The sequence below is a fragment of the Rosa chinensis genome, chromosome 1 (assembly GCF_002994745.2).
Source record: "Rosa chinensis cultivar Old Blush chromosome 1, RchiOBHm-V2, whole genome shotgun sequence".
NCBI classification, from domain to species: domain Eukaryota; kingdom Viridiplantae; phylum Streptophyta; class Magnoliopsida; order Rosales; family Rosaceae; genus Rosa; species Rosa chinensis.
Window position 1 is genome coordinate 45,422,630 of NC_037088.1, and position 23,887 is coordinate 45,446,516.

The 23,887-nt window shown below is 38.0% G+C and overlaps 3 protein-coding genes across 5 annotated transcripts; 2 read left to right on the plus strand and 1 right to left on the minus strand.

Annotated features, from left to right (window-relative positions):
- The first annotated feature begins 207 nt into the window (after window positions 1-207).
- On the plus strand, window positions 208-16,512 carry LOC112167703 (protein FAR1-RELATED SEQUENCE 5-like). Its single transcript, XM_024304753.1, has 4 exons — window positions 208-828; window positions 917-1,201; window positions 8,768-8,848; window positions 16,345-16,512. Exons 1-4 carry the CDS (start codon window positions 208-210, stop codon window positions 16,510-16,512), a joined length of 1,155 nt encoding a protein of 384 aa, XP_024160521.1.
- A 2,396-nt stretch (window positions 16,513-18,908) lies between these two features.
- LOC112183010 (ribosomal RNA small subunit methyltransferase, chloroplastic) lies at window positions 18,909-22,379 on the plus strand. 3 transcript variants are annotated; one of them, XM_024321597.2, is made up of 10 exons: window positions 18,920-19,343; window positions 19,542-19,691; window positions 19,841-19,897; window positions 20,098-20,196; window positions 20,336-20,431; window positions 20,689-20,773; window positions 21,078-21,130; window positions 21,280-21,363; window positions 21,659-21,769; window positions 21,861-22,379. In XM_024321597.2, exons 1-10 carry the CDS (start codon window positions 19,080-19,082, stop codon window positions 21,924-21,926), a joined length of 1,065 nt encoding a protein of 354 aa, XP_024177365.1. In that variant the 5' UTR covers window positions 18,920-19,079; the 3' UTR covers window positions 21,927-22,379. The 3 variants fall into 3 exon arrangements, 2 of the variants coding, with proteins under 2 accessions (XP_024177365.1, XP_040368842.1); XM_040512908.1 differs by having other exon boundaries at window positions 19,298-19,439; XR_005804937.1 differs by lacking the exon at window positions 21,861-22,379 and having other exon boundaries at window positions 18,909-19,343; window positions 20,675-20,773.
- On the minus strand, window positions 22,350-23,165 carry LOC112183011. The gene has a single exon (XM_024321599.2). It carries the CDS (start codon window positions 23,062-23,064, stop codon window positions 22,558-22,560), a length of 507 nt encoding a protein of 168 aa, XP_024177367.1. The 5' UTR covers window positions 23,065-23,165; the 3' UTR covers window positions 22,350-22,557.
- Between the last annotated feature and the right edge of the window lie 722 nt (window positions 23,166-23,887).

Here is a 23,887-nt window from a genome sequence, read left to right on the forward strand (position 1 = left end):
TTGATTAAAACACCTATGAAACATATGTTAAAGATTAATCGAAGTTTCTCTAAAGCTCAAAAAGAACATGCTGATGATGCTGAGATGTCAGGAACTTCAGCAAAAGCAACAGTTGAATTGATGAGTAGATAAGTTAGGGGACGAGAGAATCTTGGTTTTATGGAAAAGGACTATCGGAATTACATACATCGAAAGCGAAGGGTGAAGATGGAAAAAGGAGATGCTGGAGCTATATTGCAATACTTCCAAAAAATGAAAGAGGATAATTCATCTTTTGATGAGGATGATATGATCACGAATAATTTTTGGGCAGATGAGCGTTCAATAAGTGATTATGGTCTTTTTGGGGACGTCGTTTGTTTTGACACAACTTATCAGACTAATGAATATGGTAGACCATTTGCTTCATTTGTTGGGGTCAACCTGCAACATAAGCAAACAGTGGTATTTGGTGCAGCTTTATTATATGATGAAACCATTGAGTCCTTTAAGTGGCTTTTTGAGACTTTTCTTGGAGCAATGTCTGGAAAGCAACCAAAAACCATACATACAGACCAATCTGTAGCAATGGCTGGTGCAATAGTAGAAGTATTTCCTGTAACTTATCATACACTATGTGTTTGGCATATTTACCAAAATGCTGCAAAGAGGTTAAGTCATGTGTTTCAAGGATCAGAACAGTTTGCTCATGATTTTGGAAAGCGTGTATATGACTATGAGGATGAAGATGATTGGTTATTGGCATGGAGTAATATGCTCGAGAAACACAATTTGAAGGAGGATAAATGGTTAAAGAATTTGTTTGATATGAGAAAAAAATGGGCATTGGTATATGGGCTGCATACTTTTACTGCAGATATGATGAGGACACAACATAGTGAAAGTATGAATAATATTTTGAAAAAAATACTTGAAGCCTAGTTATGACATGTTGTGCTTCTTTGAACACTATGAGAGAGTTTTGGCTGATCGACGATATGCAGAATTAATTGCTGACTTCAAGATGATGCAAACCTCTCCTGTGTTATCTGCTAACATAAAGATGTTGCAACATGCAGAGGAGGTGTATACCCCAGAAGCTTTTAGACTCTTCCAGCATCAATACACAAGTATTGGTGATTATGTTGCTAATAAAGTTAGCAAGTCTGAGATGAATTATGAATACAAAGTATCTTATCGTGGTGTTGCTCGAGAGCATTTGGTAAAATTTGATGCTTCAGAGAAAACAATAACTTGTAGTTGCATGAAGTTTAATTTTGTTGGGATTTTATGTCGTCATGCATTGAAAGTGTTGCATAGGAAGAACGTGAGAAGAATCCCTCCTACTTGCATATTAAATCGATGGAGTAAAGAAGCTAAGGCAAGAAGCATCACTTGTTATCATGGAACAAAGACTAATGAAAATCTCAAGCAGTCGATTGGAAAGCAGTACAGCCATTTGTGTCGTAATTATGTGAGATTGCATCCTTTGCCGCATAACATGAGGAATTAACAGCGTATGCAGATGAATATGCCAGCGAGTTGCTTAAAAATTTGGAAGAAAAGAAGAAGAAACTTTTGAAAGAAGATGCATGGGTGATTCAAACTTCAGATGTTGCAGCTTTGGAAGGTGAAGTATCAAATGCACGTGGAGTTAAAAGAAAAGCTACTGTTGGACGACCACGCGGTCGTCATGGTAGATTTAAAGGTGTTCTAAAAGGGAAAAATTGTAAAGCCACATTTAAATCATCAACATCTGTAGCAAGTAAAGCCGCAAAGAAACAACTATCCTTCCAGGTATTTATTTAACAATTTGACAAACAAACTAAGAAAATTTATCTATTAACTAGATTTGTTTCTTTTTCTTTTGTTTTGTTGTAGAGAATTGGAAAAATATATTGTATTCATCTCACCATGAGGTCTATATAGGGTGACATCATGTATACAAAAGGTAATACATAATAGCTATACTAATCAATCGCACATTACAAGTATGTCAATCGCATACATTACGAGTCTGTCAATCACATATATTACGAGTTTGTCAATCACATATATTAAGCAATACCTATTGCATGAATAGTCATTATCATTCACAACACTCACCCTTGGATATTCCATGTTAATAGTGTTGCCTCTGCTATGCGCTTCTAAGTTGTCTCGTCAAAAACCTTGCCAAGTGATAAAAACGTTGTGGGAAAAAACAACCTTGGTCGAAGGAGAAAAAGAGCACAACGCGAGTGAATGTGGAGTAGTCCACATCCTTCAACACTCCCCCTTGTGCCGCTCAAACTCGGTGATGACGCTTTGATCGTTGCCTCACTAAAAACCTTGTCAAGTAACAAAAACTCTGTGGGACAAAAATAACCCTGGTCGAAGGGCAAAAAGAGCACAACACGTTCTTCACTCTTCGAGATCGAACATGTATAGACATCATACCTCCCCCTGATGTCAAGGTCTCCCCCTGATTTCTACAATTATGGGAGTTCGGATAACTTTCTTAATCCGATGCTCTTCACATGTTTCTCGAAGGTGGATTTAGGTAACGACTTGGTAAACAAGTCCACTACATTATCCTCTGAACGGATTTGATTCACTTCAATATTTAGAAGTGTTTGTTGTTGCTGATTGTAAAAGAACTTTAGGCGATATATGCTTGGTGTTGTCGCCCTTGATGAAACCTAACTTCATTTGCTCAATACAAGCTGTATTATCTTCATAAATGCATGTACGTTCATCTGTGGTAGACTTCAAACCATAAGTTCCTCGAATGTGTCTAACTACAGACCTTAGCCATATGCATTCTCGCACGGCTTCATGTAGAGGGATAATCTCTGCATGATTTAAGGAAGTAGCAACAAGGTTTGCTTTGTAGACCTCCAAGATATCGCAGTGCTTCCCATGGTAAAGATACAACTCGTTTGGAAGCGACCTTTGTGAGGGTCAGAGAGATACCCTGCATCAGCAGAACCCATCAAGACATCGTTGTCATTTTGATGGAAGGGAGGAGGAGCACGGAATGTGGCATTTTGCCTTATGGAGTCCGATCCCACACTTCCGTTGTTTCTTTTCTATTTGTAGGGATAGAACAAGCCCATATCAATTGTACCTCTCAAGTATCGAAAGATTGTCTTTATGTCAATCCAATGGCAGCGTGTTGGCGCAGATCACTGTGTCGAGCTAACAAGTTCACTGCGAATGAGATGTCTGGTCTTGTGCATTGAGCTAAGTACAATAATGCGCCTATTGCACTTAGATAGGGCACTTCAGCCTCTAATAAGTCTTCGTCCTCATCCCTTGTACGAAACGGATCTTTTTCAGGCTCAAGACTACGACCAGTCATGGGAGTACTCATAGGCTTTGCTTTATCTTCATTAAAGTGCCTTAATAATTTTTGAGTATATGCTGATTGATGGATCATAATCCCATCAATACGGTGCTCGAGTTCTAGTCTGAGGCAAAACCGTGTTTTCCCAAGATCTTTCATCCCAAATTCGGATTTCAAGTACTTAGCAGTTTCCTTTAACTCATCTAGAGTTCTAATTAGGTTCAAGTCCTCGACATAAACTGCTACAATTGCAAATCCGGAACTTGTCCTCTTTATAAATACGCATGGGCATATTTCATTGTTGACATATCCCTTCCCAATCAAGTAGTCACTTAGACGGTTACACCACATCCGTCTGGATTGTTTCAATCCATATAGTGAGCGTCTCAATCTTATAGAAAACGCGCTCCGTGGTTTAGAGCCACTTGACTTCGGTAATTGAAGTCCATCTGGAACCTTCATATATATATATATATATATATATATATATCTGAATCTAGATCCCTATAGAGATATGATGTAACCACATCCATAAGCTGCATGTCAAGTTTTTCAGAAACTACCAAACTGACAAGGTAGCGGGACGTTATAACGTCCATTACGGGAGAATATGTCTCCTTGTAGTCGATTCCAGGGCGTTGTGAGAAACCTTGCACCACAAGGCGGGCTTTGTATCTAACAACCTCATTTTTCTCACTACGTTTTCTAACACAGACTCATTTATGGCCAACAGGCTTTATACTTGGGGGTGTCAGCGTTATAGGCCCAAATACCTGTCTCTTTGTTAGTGAATCCAATTCAACCTGGATCACATCTTTCCATTTAGGCCAGTCTACTCTTCGTTGACATTCTTCAACGGAGCGAGGTTCGATATCATTGTTTTCTATAATTCCTTGAGCAATAGAATATGCAAACACATCATCAAGGATAATAGAATCTCGATTCAACGTCTCATGTACACTAGTGTAATTCATAGAGATCTCCCTATTCCCTGGAATTTGTTCTAACATTAGAGTGTCCCCCAATGATGTCTCTTGGACATAACCATAATCCGGAATATCTTCATGAGACTGGTTATTTATGTCAATGATTAATGGATCTTTCTATGCCAAACTCACTTTCTTTCTTGGGCGAGAATCCATCAAACCTTTGGGCTCCCATGTTTCCTTGTTGGGAGCCCAGCCTGAGCCACATTACCATCACTATTAGTGGTGGCGGTGTAATGCCCAATACCCCTAGGGGTGGCGCCATGTCCATGATTTTTAGGGACATCAATCCTTGCGGGCACGTTTGCAGCAGGTATATGTGATCTTGTCACTTTAGCGATATCAGAAAACGCATCAGGCATAGAGTCTGCTACGTTCTGAAGATCAAGAATTCTCCGCACTTCAATTTTGGACTGTGAGTTTTGGGGATCAAGATGAGACAAAGTGGGGGACAAACCACGACAATTCCTGTCGTTCCTGTTGAATATTATTGTTCCTATCTCCCCCTAACGACGGGAAGACTGTCTCATCAAAGTGACAATCTGCAAATCTAGCGGTAAATAGATCGCTTGTCAAGGGTTCTAAGTAGCGGATAATGGTTGGAGAGTCATATCTAACATAAATGCCTAATCGTCTTTGAGGACCCATTTTGGTGTGCTGTGGCGGCATAATTGGCACATAAACTGTACACCCAAATATGCGTAAGTGTGAGACATCAGGCTCATATCCAGTAACCATCTGGGACGTAGAAAAGGGTTTAGTGGTAGTAGGCCTCAGACGAATGAGCACAGCTGCATGCAATATTGCATAGCCCCAAGCAGAAACAGGGAGATTGGTGCGCATAACCAATGCTCTAGCACCATTTGAAGTCTTTTAATGGCAGCTTCTGCGAGACCATTTTGGATTAAACATGAGGAATAGGGTATTCAACCTCAATCCCAATGGACATGCAATAGTCATCAAACGTTTTTGATGTAAACTCTCCAGCATTGTCAAGACGAATTGACTTAATGGGATGAACAGGGCGGTGAGCCCTTAATTTAATGATTTGTGCTAGGAGTTTAGCAAATGCAGTATTTCTTGTGGACAATAGCATGACATGTGACTATCGTGTCGATGCATCAACCAACACCATAAAATATCTAAATGGTCTGCAAGTTGGTTGAATAGGTCCACAAATATCACCTTGGATTCTTTGTAAGAATGGAATATTTTCCTTAGTGTCCTTTGCATAGGATGGTTTCGATCCTAATTTTGCTAAAGAGCAGGCTTTGCAAAATGAAAGATGGGCTTTAGAAGCAACCAGGGAAGTATCTGGTTGAGCCACGAAGTCACAATTGACTTTAGAAGTAGAAAAAGGAACCAAGGAGGTATTGGTGGCGTCAATACCACTTTTGGGCCATAAGGGGTAGGCGGCGCCAGCCCTACCTTGGATCGAATTTTGGTTCCGACTTCTTTTCGTTTTGAAAAATGGATGTCCGTATGAAGTCTTTAATATACAAATCATCATATCACGACCAGAGTGTCCCAAACGGTCCTGCCAAAGCCTATATGTGTCAGAATCCCATAAATCATCTCTCATGACATGGTTGGATTCAATAACACATAAGTTTCTCTAATACTCGTTTATGTCCGTAGTCATTAGAGGTGATGCAAAGGAACTCTTGTCCATTCTCATAATGTGTTTCCAAATAAAAACCATTGGCTCTTATATCTTTAAAACTCAATAGGGTTCTTCCAGCCCTAGGAGCATATAGAGCTTCGGTGACATTAATACTTGTGCCATTTGGCAACATAAATTGAGCTGTTCCTCGACCATGAATCAATTGTGATGGTCCAGCCATCGTAGTCACAGAAGATCGACTAGGCGTCATCCATAGAAATAGTTGTCTATGTCGCAATATAGTATGTGTGGTGTCACTATTAACAGGGCTTTCCAACTCTCCAGGAAACATACTGAAAAATAATAAAGTTCGAAATTAAAACATGTCCATGACATCGAATAATAATATGATACTTTATTAATAAAGATAGCCAATGATTACATCAAAGGTCCCAAAAAGTCTAATCCAAAATAAAATCAAACTAAGACACATTGTAGTCACCGCTCTATCCGTTTGGTAACTCCAATCACATATGACCAGGAAAGTAGAGAGAGATGTTGGTGGAGCGAGGCTCTCTTAAGCACTATTAATCTCAATGACTTTCTTAGACATCATATTTCATTGGGTGCACCACATAAGAAAAAGTTTAATACAATTGTCATTTATTGACGAAGGCATATTGTCATTACAAAAATTCTTGGAAAATAAAAGGACTATTAATTCTAATCAAAGTCTGCAGCATCTTTGTGCACTTCATCTTCATCTTTGAAGTCCTCTATGGTGAGATTGACATCTCCACCATTTTCTTCTTCTTCTTCTACAAGGTACACTTCTTGCTCCCTCAGGTCCCTGTATGCCCTGTATCTTGAAGCTAGTTACTCGCTGGCCTTGTATTGCTTGAACCAATGCTCACTTGATCCACATCGATGACACATGTCATTGTGGTTGCCTCCCTTTAATTGAGGTGCACGTTGTGGGCGTTCCCTAGAAGGGTTGGCGCCACCACCACGACCCATGGCGCCACCACCACGACTAGGGATACCACGACCACCTCTCCCACGTGTGGCATTGCCACCACGTGTATTCTCACCAAACCTGCGGTTTCCTTCCTTGTTAGGGCGGTTATATGGGCCCATACGTCCCTCATATCCCTTATTCTAAGGGTTCTGCTCCTTGAGCCCTCTTTTGGGTGCATTATAATTCGCCTCATGAACTTTCTTAGTTCCAATGGGCCTTGAATTATAATTCATCATGAGTATGTTATCATGTTTCTCAGCTACAGATATGAGATTGATAAGCTGATGAAACCTCGTGATCCGTCCAGCATTGACTTCAGTGCGATATTACTTTAATACCACAATGGCTGAAATGGGGAAGGTGGAGAGAGTTTTCTCAATTAGCTCTTGCTCTGTGACACGACTGTAGGCGAAGAGCCTCTAAATTATATTCAGCAACAGAATTAAAATCAGCAAAGCGCAGATTGTTCCATTAAACCTTCAAGTCAGGGAGAAGGGAATCTTGGACATTGCCAAAGCGCTCTTCTAGCGCTACCCATAGCTCTCTTGCATCCTTGATCGACATATACTCCAATCTGAGACCTTGTCCATATGGCGTCGCATCAAGATAACTGCTTGAGCATGCTTTGTAGGTGTTCGCACAAACACACGATCCGGGTTAGGTGCCTGGATTATGGGTCATATTCCCTTTGAAGTGAAGTGGTTCTCAACATCGGTTACCCAACTGTGGTAATTTGAGCCTGTTGAGTCAAGCATGGGAAAGTCGAGTCTAGGTTCATTCGACATCCTGAAAATAAGAAGAGAAGATATATTAATTTTTGAGCTAAACTTTCACGAAAACTAAAATAATAAGATTTCCGAGCTATGATACCAAGAAAACAATTTCCAAGAATCTCTTTTGGATTAGACCAAACAATAATGTTTTAATATGATCACAATTTGATGTTTACGGACGCTCTTAGTTCGAGCATTATGAACACTCTTAGTTCATACGAACACTCTTAGTTCATTAAGCGTGAATCCCCACAATTCCGCTTTATTAAATAATCGAACCCATGTTCATATATTGAAAATCCTGCAGAAAATAAAGAAATTTAAAAAGCAAGAAAGCAGAACCTTTAATCTTTAAAACTTACTTGTTGAAATTCGGAGCAGATTCACTTCTGAACAGTTCCCACTTCGAATGGTGTACAGATCTCAAAACAACTCCAATAGGGATGAAATTTGGAAGTCAGATAGAAGAGGAAGAGACGAACAACTTTGATGAAGGAAGGATTTTGATCTGAGGTCCCAATAAAGACGTTTCGGGGCGTGCAAACAGATTGATCTGCACAAGAACGAGCGTGCTGCTATGCTGCAGGGGCAGCAGGCGTGCGACGATGCTGCAGGGGTAGTAGGAGGCACATGGGTGCTCAAGGGCTGCAGGAGCAGTGCACGGTATGGCTAGTAAAGGTTAGGAGCTTGCTGCAGTTTTTGGTGAAAGAAATTTTGGGTGTTAGGATTTTTTTTCTTGGCTAGGGCTTGGGTTAGAGTATCGTGATGATAACGTGTTGTAGAGAATTGGAAAATTTGTATTGTATTGTATTCATCTCACCATGAGGTTTATATAGGGTTACATTATGTATACAAAAGGCAATACATAATAGCTATACTAATGAATCGCACATTACAAGTATGTCAATCGCATACATTACGAGTTTGGCAATCGCATACATTAAGCAATACCTATTGCATGAATAGTCATTATCATTCACAACATGTTTTTTGTTTTTGTTTTTGTTTTTTTTTTGTTTTTTTTTCTTTTCAGTTTTCAGATTCAATCAATTGTAACTCATTATTATTGGGATAATACAGGATTCTATTCCTATTAGTGACAATTGCGAGCAACAAGAAGTCAATGAATATGAAGTTCCAATGCTTGATTTTTCAACTCAAGTAAGAAATTATTTCTAATCACAACTAATATTGGCAGTTCGCTCTTTTTGGATTTCTTTTTTTTCCCATCTTGTTAAAGTGGGATATACTAATAGGATAATATTTTATGATATATTTTTTCATAGGAATCCAATCTTAGCGTTGGTACCCAAGTATCAGTTTATGGTACAAGTGTAACTTTGAGGAATGGCTTTTCTTTCACTCAAATTGTAACACCCCAATTTGCATCTCTCCAAATTGGTTACGTTATAGTGTCACGAACCTTTAGAAGCATAAGCTAAGCAAGCTTAACTCATGTCCTAAAGAGACGCAAGGCAATTTAACTAAAAAAAATAAATTAAATGAAATGGCAAGTGTTCGAGGAAAACGTAGAGTTTAAAGCGAGGTGAAATTGAAAACTTTATTCTTACTTGTTAAAATGACACTATAACTAAACAATTGAGTGTTTTCCAAACATAACTACTTAAGCGAAACAAAGCTGTATCAACAACTTACAACATTGAAAATAAATTCTAGTTTGGTTCAAACCATTTGAATACAAAGTTAAGAAGCTCAGCAAACATTGACAAAAACAAGATAACACTCAACCTCCATCAAACAATAACTATTCAGTAGGTGAATAAAATGTGTAGGTAAATATACCAAATAGTTAAAGAAAACTGTAGCACCCAGCTCAGTTTCGAAATCCTCCTCAATCCTCGTGCACAGTACCTGTAAGACCAACTATAGTAGGGGTGAGCTTTCGTCCTCGTTGCTCAAACATCAGCCCTAGCTAGGTTTGAAAACCAAATAGTAATTGGCGCCACTTGAGTAAAATATAATAAAATTAAATAAAGAACTCCCAATGTGAAACCATATGAAAACGAATGAATACCCGGGTAAAATCAAACCTGATGACCGGGGTCTAATACTAGCCAACTACATCCTCACTAAAGATTTAAATCTTCAACAACAGGTGAAGAGTAGCGAGAGTGTCCATTTACGCTGTACCACCTAGATCTAGTGTCACACCTCAAAGGATGTCAGACACTATCCCATCCGTACAGCCCGTCCGTAGGTTTAGGGGATCGAAACCCAAGGAAGTCGCTATGCCCCGCTCACTCTCTAGTCATCTCATGAACTCAAGTGTTAAATCTTAAAAACAACTTCAAACCATAAAAACAATATAGGAAACATAAGAGCACTAACTAGGGTGAAGCCTCCCTACCTCGAATCAAAGTGCTTCGAATGTTATTCCAGGTCAAGCAATAACTCTGCCTTTGGCTTGTGCAACCAGATTCCATGCTTTGTCATCCTATTACCAAGTTGGATAAATCATCAATTCACTTGACCGGTCTTTATAATTCATCTCCAACTTAACTTGACCGGTCTTTATAATTCATCTCCAACTTAACAACCTTTTTCAAAGTAGTACTAACTTATTGAAACATGAGATAAGTTTATATAAGACTCCATATACGTCTGCACCTTTGAGTATCAATTAAAATAGCCCTTAAAATTCAAAAGGCGAATGCAGATACAAGTGAGTTTGAGGTAGGAACTGATGATGCTTGGGGATTTATTAGAAATTCATCTGAACAGAAGTGAACTTGAAACTTTCCAAAACTAAAGTTGACATATCAAGATACAACATACTAAAATTTCAAGAAAATTGGCATTCGAGAATTAAGGGAAAAGATGGATGCAAACAGCCAGAACTGTTCAGTTTTTCTTAAAAATTCCAGCTGCATTCTATCAACTTAGAAAATTTGCCAAAAATTCATTTTGACTCCAATTGACATCAAACTAGTTGGTGATGGATTCTTGACATGTCTAGGTTTATGAACTAAAATCTAAGCATAAACACAATCAAGGCCATATGGATTTGATAAGTAAAAGTCCAGATGATCAGGTTCTGATACGAAAGAACAATTGTAAAATCAATTGTGTGAACTCAAGATGTAGATGTAAACTTCATGAAATTAACTCAAATGTCGATGGTGAAACATGACCTAATCTGATTAGAAACTGAATTTGAAAGAGGATTGGACATGCAAACACAAATTAGAATCAAATATCAGTGGTATCTTAGAACAGGATTTTCACTAAACTGTAGGCGGTCTCACCTTGATTGAGAACGAATTAACCGTTGGATTATCATGATTTTCGAGCAACATATAGAAGACGCAATTTCGAACAGCTTTCATGAAGAAGTCGCACTGATACAAAGGCTCAAACTTTCAGTTTCTGGCCATCGAAGTTGGCTGACAGCAGCAATTCGGGAAGAGGTCAGAATCTCTCTTTTTGAATATGAACTTGCATTGGACGAACTGCTACAGTAGCATTTTCATGAACCATCAACTAAAAGCATAATGCATTTGGTTACACACGTAGAGATCGAGTAAAGGAGGAAGATTGATACCACAATCAACCCAAAAATTGGCTGGAAACTCCGGGAAGAATTCACCACTAATCTGAGTTTGCATGCATCCATTCTCCATAGCAGCTGGTAGACTCAAATGTAATCATTGTACAGAGATGTTGGCATCACTGAAACAAAAATCTAGAGACTAAGTTTACAGTGATCGGGCTCTGGACAGCATAGATATGGAATGGTGAAGCTGATGGATCAAGTGGGTCGGTGAATGGACCGATGTTGATCTAACCAGTATGGTCTAACTGATCTTGAATATAAGCAGGGCTGCCAATTTACCCAATCACCCTTGCACTTTGCTAACCCGTAACATTTTTTGTCTAACTCCAGCTCATGAACTGTTTAGGTGTACACGTGTAAAACTCGCATAGTTAGTTTAGAAGGACCTTAGCAAGTATATGGTTGTTGAAAACTAATTTCACAAAATAAATCTAAAAGAAATCATTACTAAGGTTCCACTAAGTAAATGGCGCTATCACTTCCTCATGTCCTCGGGGATTAGGAAATTTCCCAATTACGTCATTGAAAAATTCAGGGATCTCACACAAATGCTCCAGGTAAGTTGCCTAATTTAGTTAGTATTAATTATTTTTAATCTATTTCAATCACTTAGATATTTTGAACTATATTTTGTAGGAAATTTCAATGAATCATGCTAATTATTCACAAAGTAATGAAGAAGGCAAAAAGCAGCTGGGAAGTTGAAGATATGCAGAAAATTACTTTTTTTATTTGTTGAATTGTGTTAGTGCCATTTATATTGCATAGACACTGGGACAGTTTTGTAGTTTGATAAGAAGTTTCAGACCATGACACTCTTTCATTGGATATGAAATGATAATATTGATGGGTTTTTTAAGCTTCAAAGAATTATCTTGGCTTAAATGTTCAGAAGCTTTCCCATAATTTTCTTCCTTAAGGATATTGATCATCATTGTTTACTTCTGATTAGCTTGCAAATATACTCTTAGCCAATGTTCTAAAAAACGGCCTAGGTGGCCGACTAGGCAGCGCTTAGGCGCTGGGTGTCGGGTCACCGTTTCGATTATAGGCTAGGCGAGAGTGGTAGGCGTTTGGCTCCTCGACGGCCGCCTAGGCGGTCTGGGGGGAGTCTAGGAGGCTGGGCGTTTAGATCTAGGCGCTGAGCGCTAGGCTTTTCTAGATATACGACGGCTCGAGTTGCATCGTAAAGGAGGGTCCAGGCACGGAGGAGTGAGTTACCAACTCAGACGCGGTTGAAGATTATGGAGGCTTTCTTGGTGGCCGCGACGGTATGCGGCGGCTTGTCGGCGCAGAGTTTGGGCTGTCTTCGAAGGAGGATAACGAGAACATTGAGTGATTGAGGTCAGCGATGACGTGTCATGAATCTGAATGATTTGCTCCACGTCAGCCATATTTGGATTTCAAGCTTGATTTCCAGAAACACCCACATAGAACAATTGAAATCTGGTGAATTGAGTAACACAGAAACAGAGAAATAACGAATTGTGTTTTGAGTTTGTTTCTTGGTGTTTGAAATTTCAAAGAGCACTGCAAAGATTGAAACTTTATGATGAGAGAAACATAATATGGATTGGGTTTTTCATTAATTGTGATATGGGGTTTTGGGTTTAGAGCGAAGGTGTTGAGATTGAAATTGAAAGAGCGCACTATAAAGAACTGAGCTTTCCACAGAGATAATGAAATAGTTAAGCTAGTTGAGACGATGGTCTTTGCGTTTTTGGCTAAAGTCTAACTGGAGATGGGAGGTTCTGAAAGTGGGATGATTGGTACTTATCTGATTGTTAAATTCCTAAATACCCTTTTCTCTATTTTAATTATTTTAATTAATTTTAAATATTTTAATTAATTTTAAATAATTTTTTAACGTTAAATATTTTTAATTTTATATAACTATATGTCATAAAAATAATTAAAAATTTTAAAAATAAAAAACCGCCTAGTCCCCTAGGCGCTAGTCCCTGGGTCTCTGCCCGATTAGCGCCTAGCGTTTTTTAGAACCTTGCTCTTAGCTATGGTTGATTTCCTTACAATTTCATTTGATGAGGCTAACCAGAAGATCAGTGCATCTGCAGAACAAATAATGGTGTATCCAAGCAGACATACTGAAATTTATTTCTAATGCTTCCAAAACCTTCCAGTGTGCTTATAAACTCAATCTTACTAAACCAGAACAAAAATTTAAAACTTAATAAATTGTAAGCTTCTTATTCGACAATTCACACACACGTGCTTCTGCCAGTCTCATCACATCCATGGTTGCTAGCACGCCACTTTGGTACATCTCTTGGGCTCCTGCATAATAATACATTCACAAGAAAGTGATTCGAATTTGGTTCAAGTCTATGAAAACAAAAGGGTGTTGGTGAATAATGAAAAAATTGTAGTCTACTGTCATCCATCATTGAAAAAATGGCCAGTATAAGGGCTCAAAATAATGATTACCTTTGAGATATGCTATTGTTGCTGTTGGGTTTCTAGAGCAAAATTCAGGGCCAGCAATGAGACCTGGGCAGATTCTCGTAAGCTTTAACCCAGTTTTTGGCTAAAAGTACTGATAATATGCTAATGAACAAACAATTGTTGCTTAGTTTTTGGGTTATGTGTATGCATAGTGACTCATTGCTCCAGCAATCATGGTTAATAAAATCATGATCAAACTTCTTTCTTTACTGAGAGCATTTAAATTCCAAGTTTCCAACTCTAGAGAGCATCAAAATTAAAAGATCGTTTAAAAGAAAGACAAGAATCATAACTAATCAAGCTAATAGATAGTAATCTAAACATTGGAACATATGATCATATAAACAACTGACCAAAAAATTAAAAAAGAAGAAGATGAAATTGATCATACAAACAACTGACCAAAAAAATAAAAAAGAAGAAGGTGAAATTGTCAACTGTCGAAGCTAATAGGTTCTAGAGTAAACTATCATGTACTATATGTATAATAAACTGAGATGGAATTGTCGAACATTAGAACAAGAAGATTCATAATTGATCAAGCTAATAGAATACGATATGTGATAATTGACTGACCAACAAAAAAGAAGAAGGAGATGATTGACCAAACATAAGAACAAGAAAAATCAAAACTGATTAAACATATAAAACGTAAACCAAATTCAAAGGCTAAAGAAAAGAAACAGAAACCCCAAATAAAAATTACCTCAGTCCAATTAGCGCAATCTGTTCTTCGTCCTTGTCAGAGATGGTATCCAAAGGCTAAAGAAAAGAAACAGAAACCCCAAATGAAAATTACCTCAATCCTTGTCAGAGATGGTATCCATAGTTGCAGCTTTAGTCACTATGGATTGACTGAGGCGTCGCTAGCTTTCAAAACTTCCTCTGTTCTTCTTCCTCGCCAAGAGCACGGTATGGATTTGGGAACGGCGTTAGCTCACGTCCGTTCCTTAATTGAATTGAAATTATGTTTTTATTTTTTATTATTTCTTTTATAAATAGTTAAGCTAGAGTTTTATTTATTTACTCAAAATATATGTGGCTATTTCTGATTGGTAGGTTGAGAGAGGGGTGCACAAGCAGGTTCACTCGGGGGTGGATCCAAGAATTGTTCATTAACAAGGGTGCGGCTATTGCCACTCTATTATTTTCTTTGTTCACCCAACTTGCTCATTACACCCTACATTATAATTTCAATTATTATATTTACTTATCAAACCCATTTCTCTTTCCAAAAATATCTTTATATGACATATCCAATTAAAAAAGATTTTTTTTTAACAAAAATCTCTCATTTAATTTATAAAAAACTAAAATATATTAAAGTTTTCTAATAAAATCACAATCTGATTTACTTTCTTTCTTTTTTTCATTTTGAATGTTCATCTATTTTAATTGATGTTAAAAGATTAATAAGTTAACAAATATGAGCGATGAAGATGAAATTGATTTTTTTTTTTTGTGTGTTTTACAAAGGGTATTGCAAAGATGATGAAGTTAACACTAATAGTTTTATGAATTGAATCACGTATTATGATGAGGAGGCAACAAAAATATTTAAAAAAATTAATAAATTCAAACTTGGTTGGAGAAAATGAAGATTAATGTTATCCAATGAGAAATTAAGTATTCTTTGTATTTAATTAATTGGTTATGTATTTAGTTTTCCTTACTGATTTGGATTTTAGAAAATTATTATGTTTATTAGTCATTTTGCACTGGGTAATATAGTATTTTAATAATTCAAATATTTGTAGAGTGAACTAAGAAAATGATAGGATGACAATAACTGCACCCAATTAATAATCTCTCTTATTCACTTGCTCTAACTTTAGCGTCATATATTTACCTCTTGCGTGTTTTTGTTTTTTTTGAAAAGCTCTTGTGTGTTTTCTTGTATGAATGAAAGTCGTCACTTGAATTTGTTCATATAGATGCATGTGAATATCTTATTGGGGTGTGGAAATTAGTAAGACAAATAGTTTCTTCAATTCAAAACATTTATCTTCAGCTAGGTAGAAGATGGAGAGAAATAAACTTCATATGCTCCAATGTTTTTTTTTCTTCCTCCTCATTTTTAATATTTTTCATTTTAACTGAAATAAATATATATATATATATATATATATATATTTATAGAGAGAGAGAGAGAGAGACTTAAAATTGAAATTTGAGGATGTTTATATTTCTAACATGTAGTATAATAATCTAAACCACTCATTATCTAATTACATATACACAGATAATCTTATAAATAAATTAGTCAAATCAGAAAACGTTTAACTATTTGATTAGCACCATATTCATTTTAATTTTATCTAACAGATTACATTTGTTTAAACAATTTCAATGACCACATGATTATGAATTTGGTTGAATTTTTGTAGACATAATTCTTACATAGGAGTATAAAGGATCAATGGTTAAAATTGTTAAATTAAATTTTATATTAGAGAAAAATAGTAACAAAAAATCTCATATATATATATATATATATAACACTTTACGTATTGAAGTATAAATTAAATATTAGCTAACTATATTTAACTTTTACACAATTTAATTATTAAAAATAACTAATATTGTTACAAATATTTTAACTAACCAAATGTTTTTGTAGGATATTTTTGTGGGCAGCACTGACACCACATCTACCGCACTAGAGTGGGAAATGTCTAAACTTTTAAGAAATCCAGGGGTGATGAAGAAATTGCTAAATGAAGTTAGGGGCATAGTTGGAAATAAAAAGTACGTAACTGACACTAAATCCAGTAAAGCAAAAGCCTAATCAGGAAGATCACTAAGATCCATGGTGGGTGAGCCATTAATAAGTCCCAAATTAAAGGGCAGCAGAGACACTAGGTGCCCGACCATACTCAAAAGTAGCGGTTGCTTCCCAATATAAGTTTCTTTACTTATTTATTATTAATTTATTTATTTATTTCATTTTTTTTAGTAGAAATGAGAAGACCTTCAGTAAAACAAAATTAGTAGCATTACAAAAGAATATGTTACGGAGTGACCCAGAAAACATAAGTCCCTTGTACATAAATACTACACTACATACATACGTACGCCTAACCACATAAAATAAGAGTACAAGGAAGATTAAAAACCAGCTTCATTAAACCCTTTACTCTACTTCAAGTGGTAAACCATTCTACCTAGGAAAGAACTTGGCTGACCAGCCCTGGTCAGGAGGGGCTGACCACAGCCACTAACAATCTGACAGCTGTCCTTTTTTTTTTTTTTTTCCACTTTTTCCTTTCAGTTCTTCCTCTTCCTCTTCCTCTTGTTCTTGTTCTTTTTTACCGTTTTGCACAGAATTCTGGGTTTGATGTTAAGAACCCAAGTTTATTTGTAGTTCTTTCCTAATCAGGGACGCGTCAAGCTACTGAGCAAGTAAAGCGTAGAGAAGAAGAAGAAGAAGAAAAAATGTGGGATCTGAATGACCCTCCTAATCAAGGACGCGTGGAGGACGACGGCACCGCCTCGGCCGACGGAAACGGAAAAAGTTGCTGCAGTTCGCACCACCTTGGCCGACGGCAACGGAAAAAGTTGTTGCAGTTCACAACCCGTAAGCCTACAGCTCTTTCTGGACCTCCCGGTAGATGTATCCTCCGAAATGGTACTCACACAGAGGGACCTTGGGCTCTTCTACGACGGCGGAGATGAGATAAAAGAGGAGCGGCTCCTGTGGCTTCTGGGCGGCTAAGGCGACTATGGACTCCATTGCGCTATGGGAGTGGAGAACAGAGGAGGAACAACTGAAGAAGGAGAACCGAAAGGAAAAAAAAAAAAGGACAACTGTCATATTGTTAGTGGCTGTGGTCAGCTCCTCCTGACCAGGGCTGGTCAACCAAGTTCTTTCCTTCTACCTATCAACTTTTGAATGAGAACCCTCATTAAGAAGAGATAACAAAGCCCTCCTCACACGGTCACACCAACATTGAGAATCTTTAGTTTGGCATTTTTTCCGAAGAGTGTTGCAGACCCATAGGGAATGGTTTTTTCTTAGCCAGGGATGATTTCTTTGTAGTTGGGGATGATTCCGTTCCTGCACAGTGAACTTACATAAGAATTAATTTGGAGATTGAAGCATCCATAATATGAACCAAACCACCAACAGAAGCAATTACGTCTTTTCTTCCTAACAGCAGACTCAGTAGATGCCATCATGACAATAGCTGGTGTAATCACACCCTCCAGCATACCATCCAGGCAAGGAGGCGACCCTGCTCTGCAGAAGATAATTGGGCATCTAAAATCCCTAGTCTACCTTTTTTCTGCGGGGAGGAAAGCGGCGTGGCTCCCACAAAAGCTTCCTTAACACCGAAGGCACTAGAGCTACAAAATATTGTGGAGCAACAGGCGTCCTCTTACCAGAGCCCGAACCAACCACATCTATCGACAAGGAAGCGAGGGCCGAGGGTAGAGCAGCCACAGCATGACAACAGCCATGGAAATGGGTTCGACTGAAGAGGCAGTAAACAAGGCCCTTTCGAAGCCCGGCAGTAGAGGATGGACCTTGGGAGGAGCTATCACCGCAGGCCTCATCAATGGAGTGATCTGAACAGTAGCCACCGTCATCGCTCTATAGGAGGAAGACCCCAACAACCTGCAGAAATGCGGAATCATGCAGTGGCAGAGCCACATTAAGACCAGGTGGGTCATGTGACCTTTATTTTTATTTTTATTTAGAAAAAATTTTATGAATAAAAAAACTGACGGTGCTATTCACACATCCTTTTTATCTATTTACACACTCCTCTATTTTAATTTAATTTTTTTATTTTATAAATTATCCTAACTATCCTTTTTTTTTTATAATTATGTTTTTTTTCTTCTATTTGGCAAGTAAATCATCCTTAAATCCTAAACCCTAAACCCTCATTTTCCTGCAGACATAAATGACTTCAAAACTTTTTTCGATTCCCTCTTTTCTCTTTCATCAAAAAATTCTCTAGCATAGTCTTTCTATCTCTCTAATATCATGCTTTGAAGTTTAATCATGGTAGAACAAAAAACTTTAGACCCATTTTTTGAGAAAATTTTACATTTGATTTGCAATGGAGACATAGGGAAAAAAAAAAAAAAGAGTTTAGTTATCATTCGAGCCCTTTTGAATCCATTATAAGCATGCTTATGTGCCCTTGGTCTAGGATTCAACTAGTTGCAGGCTTGCAGCACGATTTTCCGTGTAGACCACAAGATCGTTAAAGTTCGCCTACCTTCAACTGCATGACGTGTTTGGTGGGGATAACATAAAGAACGACCTGTCGTTGAAGATTGATTTCTCGGGACGAGCCTTTACTCTAGTCTCACTCAGTCCTCAACCCAGCAACGGAGAGAGACATGAATTCAGCACCTCATATTCTTCTTCTTCAGCAATCTCTCCCGCCAATATCTTCCCCACAAAACCCAAGACCCACACTGAGACCCTCACTCCCGGCGCATAATAGCACCCCAGGCGCACGAAAATCCACACCAACTTACATAACAGCTTGCGCCAAAACAACACGAAAAACAGGAGGAAGAAGAAAAAACCCTGATGACTACCACGCCACTCTTACAGCTCTCAACTCCAAAGGCCGCTTCCCCAGAAAATCACTCGGCCAGGTTTTTCCAATCTTCACTAAAAAGTTTCCTGTTTTAGTCAATTTTGTGTTCTCTGCTTGGTTGCAAAGATAAGGTAGTTGAGAAGATAAGATGCAGGTTTGGACCTAATTGTGTATTGTCAGCTGTAAATTGTAACTAGCTATTTGGTTTAGTTACTGGGTTTTGAATTTGGTTGGTGGGTTTTGTGTGCATTTGCAGCATTATATGTTGGACTCAGAGATCAATGACCAGCTTGTAGCTGCGGCCGAAGTTGGGGAAGGTGATGTGGTGTTGGAAATTGGGCCGGGAACTGGTTCTTTGACTAATGTTCTTATCAATGCTGGTGCAACTGTGCTCGCAATCGAAAAGGTTGCTACTTGATTGCTTATGAGCTCTACAAGTTTTTTGTAATGTGATTTTGTCTTGGTTGGGAAAGATCTAAAATGAATGGTAAAGATGCTTTCCTATTTCTGTATGAAACTTAATACTTATGTTTTATCACGTGTTATGAGCTTTAGGATCCATACATGGCTACTCTTGTAAGCGAAAGATTTGGGCAGACTGGTCAGTTGAAGGTAAACCATACTTCGGTGATATTTTGCTTTGAGTTATGTAGTATGAAATGAAGTCAAAGTATTACAACTTCTGTAGCATTTCTAAACAAAACTGAAATTCATTTCTCTCTGGAGTAACACCATTTGAATTATGTGGAGAATGGAATTGAGTTCTTCTACATTTAAGTTCTTTATATTGATATCGTTTTGTCAATCTGTAGGTTTTGCAAGAGGACTTTGTCAAATGTCACATTCATTCACATATGTCATCATTATTGGGAAGTATAGAGTCATCCGGTGCAAGTTCAAGACATGCAAAAGTAAGAATCATACTTGGTTGCTTGAATGAATTTGCTCAAATTGGAACAGTTGTTCCCTTGTTTACACTTTACAATGTCCCAAGTTTTCATACTACTTTTGTAAAGCCTAAAATGGACTAATTGAGTTGCTTGAATGCAGGTAGTCGCTAATATACCCTTTAATATAAGTACAGATGTAGTCAAACAACTTCTTCCAATGGGTGACATCTTCTCTGAAGTAGTTCTCTTACTCCAGGTTAGCATTATTCTGTTGATGTATGATTGTAATTGTTTACATAAGCTGTACAGTGCAGCCTTCTGTTCATATTCCTTTTACTGTTGGGGTCATGTTATCACCACTGGATGTCTAGCTAACAAGCTCAATACAAGTGTACAATTTCGGATCTTGAAAGACAATAACTATCAAAGCACTCACTTTTACAATGCCTCAACTCTCAAGTTATGGATATGAGTCATGATATGATTCCTTCTGCTAAAGATATATAATTTTAGGAAGAGACAGCTTTCCGCTTGGTGGAGTCATATCTGCGGACATCAGAGTACCGGCCTATCAATGTCTTCGTCAATTTCTATTCAGGTATCTCTGTTTGATTTCTGTTTAAATTGTACATGGTAGCCAATTGGTCATTTAAGTAAATCATTTAAAGCTCTTGATGGTGTAGCAAAGCAGAAGCTATAATTTGATAAGATGCAAGTGGAAACTCGGTTTCTTTAATCAGTAGACTATTAACAGTTCTAGGAGCTAATCAAATATAACAAGGACAAGATGTCTATATATGTTGCAGGAGGGTTCTAGACCCTCCGCAATTAAGGTTATTATCTCAAGATTTTGTTGGAATTTTATTTGACTATTGTTTATCTTTGTGATTTTCTCCTTTCAGATCCTGAATTTAAATTTAAGGTCCCCAGGACAAACTTCTTTCCTCAGCCTAATGTAAGTAATTTATCTTCCATAACATGTGTGATCTAACAGTGCTAGTCATACAATTGTACCTTTTTAGGAATTAGTTGATAACATGACCGAACCATAATATTGCCAGAGTACCAAAAATGGAAATTGACCTGATTTCTCTTGTGCTTCAGGTTGATGCTGCTGTTGTCAAGTTTAGGCTGAAGCAACCTACACAGTATCCCCCAGTTTCCTCAACTAAAAGCTTCTTCTCAATGGTGGTTTCCCATCTCCAGATGCTAATATATACTTTTCAGAATAAATTGCATATAGAGTCCTGTCATAATATCCGACCTTTGAAATTTCTTACACACAGTAGTAGGATTTATCATTTCAATAGTCATTCTGGTTAGAACAGCAATATCATTTCACTCTCCAACAGTTCACAAGTTAGGATTGGGTATTTCCTTTTTGTAGACATTTTTGTTGCCAGCAAGATCAACTGGACATTGCTTCATTTTGTGAAGTTTCCTTTACTCACTAGAGCGCTTTCCCTGTTGTATATTGATGCAGGTCAATTCAGCTTTTAATGGGAAACGCAAAATGTTGCGGAAATCACTTCAGCACATATGCACGCCCTCGGAGATTGAAAGTGCTTTGGAAAATGTTGGTCGACCTGCCACGGTACCGCTTAGCAATATGTGGGAAAAGCTTTCGTAATCACATGGCTCCTGTAATTTGTTCTGCTACTTAATTTTTCTGATTCTTTTTGCAGTCAAGACCAGAAGAGTTAACCACGGATGATTTTGTGAAGTTGCATAATTTGATTGTGAAAGAGTAACTATTCGTGCTTTCCCTGGAAGACCTGTGGTATCAAATGCTAGCTAGCCTGTTCCACAGCACATACTGCAGCATATTTCGAAGAGTGAACGCAACAGTATACAAGACAAGCTGGACAGATTCAATTATTCTACTGATGGAACGGCCAAATGGGAGAAGAAATGGATCGTTGGCAGAATTGTTCTGCAAAACTGGTTTTCAGGAGCCCTATCAGTACTACTCAAGCAGAATCATCAGTTCTGTAGTCCCAAAACCATGTTCATAGTTGAAATAGTGATTATAATTAGTGTATTGTATTGTATAAATGTTTGTCATATTATCAAGACCGAGAGACACATCTTAAATCCCATATAAGATATACCAAGTTATATAGTGGGCATGAAACTCTGTTTGCTGTAAGAATCAGTAAGAGGATCAATACCAATTGAAGTCGCAGAACAATTTTCTCATTCAACATGCTACTGATATTCGCCTACAATCTACATAATCATTCAAGTTCACAATGCTAAGCATTTATATTCCAAGAAGCTACTCATAGAAGACAACAAAATCATCTCTTGTAAACTCATCATCCTAATGCAACACACCTCCTCTGTTTTCCCCTGTTTCTGCTCTGCTTCATTTTCATTTTTTCACAAATGAAACTGGTACACAAGCTCCAATGCCCTCGACCTAGTTTCATGAGGATCAAAGCCCACCACATTGCCCACAAGCCCATCACCGTTGAGCCGTCTCTCCTCCGCCACGGCCGCCGCAGAAGGCGAAAGCTGCCTCTTCCTCCCCCTCTTATTCTTAATGAAGCAGCCCCTCATCTGCTCCTCCACCCTCTCAATTGTGCTCTTGGAATTCTCCTCATCGCCGCCGAAGTCCATCGGATCGTTGCCAGTGGCGGAGGAGAGGGAGTTCTCCGCGGCGGGAGGCGGCTGGGGGAAGTGGGTTGTGGAGAGGAAGGTGGAGAGGTGGTGGTGGGCTTGGTGGAGGGAGGAGTTGATGTGGAGGAGGCGAGTTGGGTCGGAGGTGGAAGGGAGCTGCTTGGCCATGAGGGTTGCTTGTTCAAGGGAGAGAATAAGGTTTGATAGTGGTGGTAGTGACGACAGCGGCGGCGGCGGTTCTGACTCCGCCTCATCCATGGAGTCCATTCAAGTCTCAATAGAATCGACTTCAGTGAAGGTGAAAGAGACGAAAAAAGTTGTTTGCTTTAGGGGGTTGGAGAGAATTCAGACTGAGAAGTGAGAAAGGATCAAAGGCCTTTACAAGACTGTAGCTAAATTTCTTCGGTGGTAAAAGCTACTATTTTCAACCGAGAATTTTTTTTTTTTTTGGTGGCAAACTGGCCGGCCCGGAAACTAGAGGTGGCAAACGGGCCGGCCGGGCCCATTTTAAGCGGGTCTGGTCGCGCTTGGGCCGGCCCATTTATTATCTTGCCGAGCTTGTGCCGGCCCATTTACTTAAACATTAAGCTCGGCCCGACCCATGGCCCGAGCCCATATCGTGCTGGGCCGTGCTCGTGCCGGGTCAATAACGGGCCTTGCTCATGCCTACCCACTATAAAGCACGATTTTAAAATCTTAATTTGAACAAATAAAAATTAATTTTATTTAACTATTTAGAAAATTAAAATAAATTAAGTTCTACAACGTTTTTCTTAATCTTAGCTTTTTAAGATTAGATTTCTAATAATTTTTTATATTCCACTATAAGAAAGAAAGAAGAAAAAAAAACTCAAAATATATTGTTTTTAGTATATTATTGTGAGATTAGTTTTTATTAATATAATGAAGATTTAGTATCTATTATTCTTTCATTCATTCTATAGTTGTATTATTATTAGATTAGTCTTTATTAATAAACATATATTTAATATTTAGAAAAAATACTTATGTCAAAACAAGGATATAATGTTTTGTTTCATTATTTTGACAATATAAAAGAAAACATTGGTGGAATTGCCATGAGATTTTA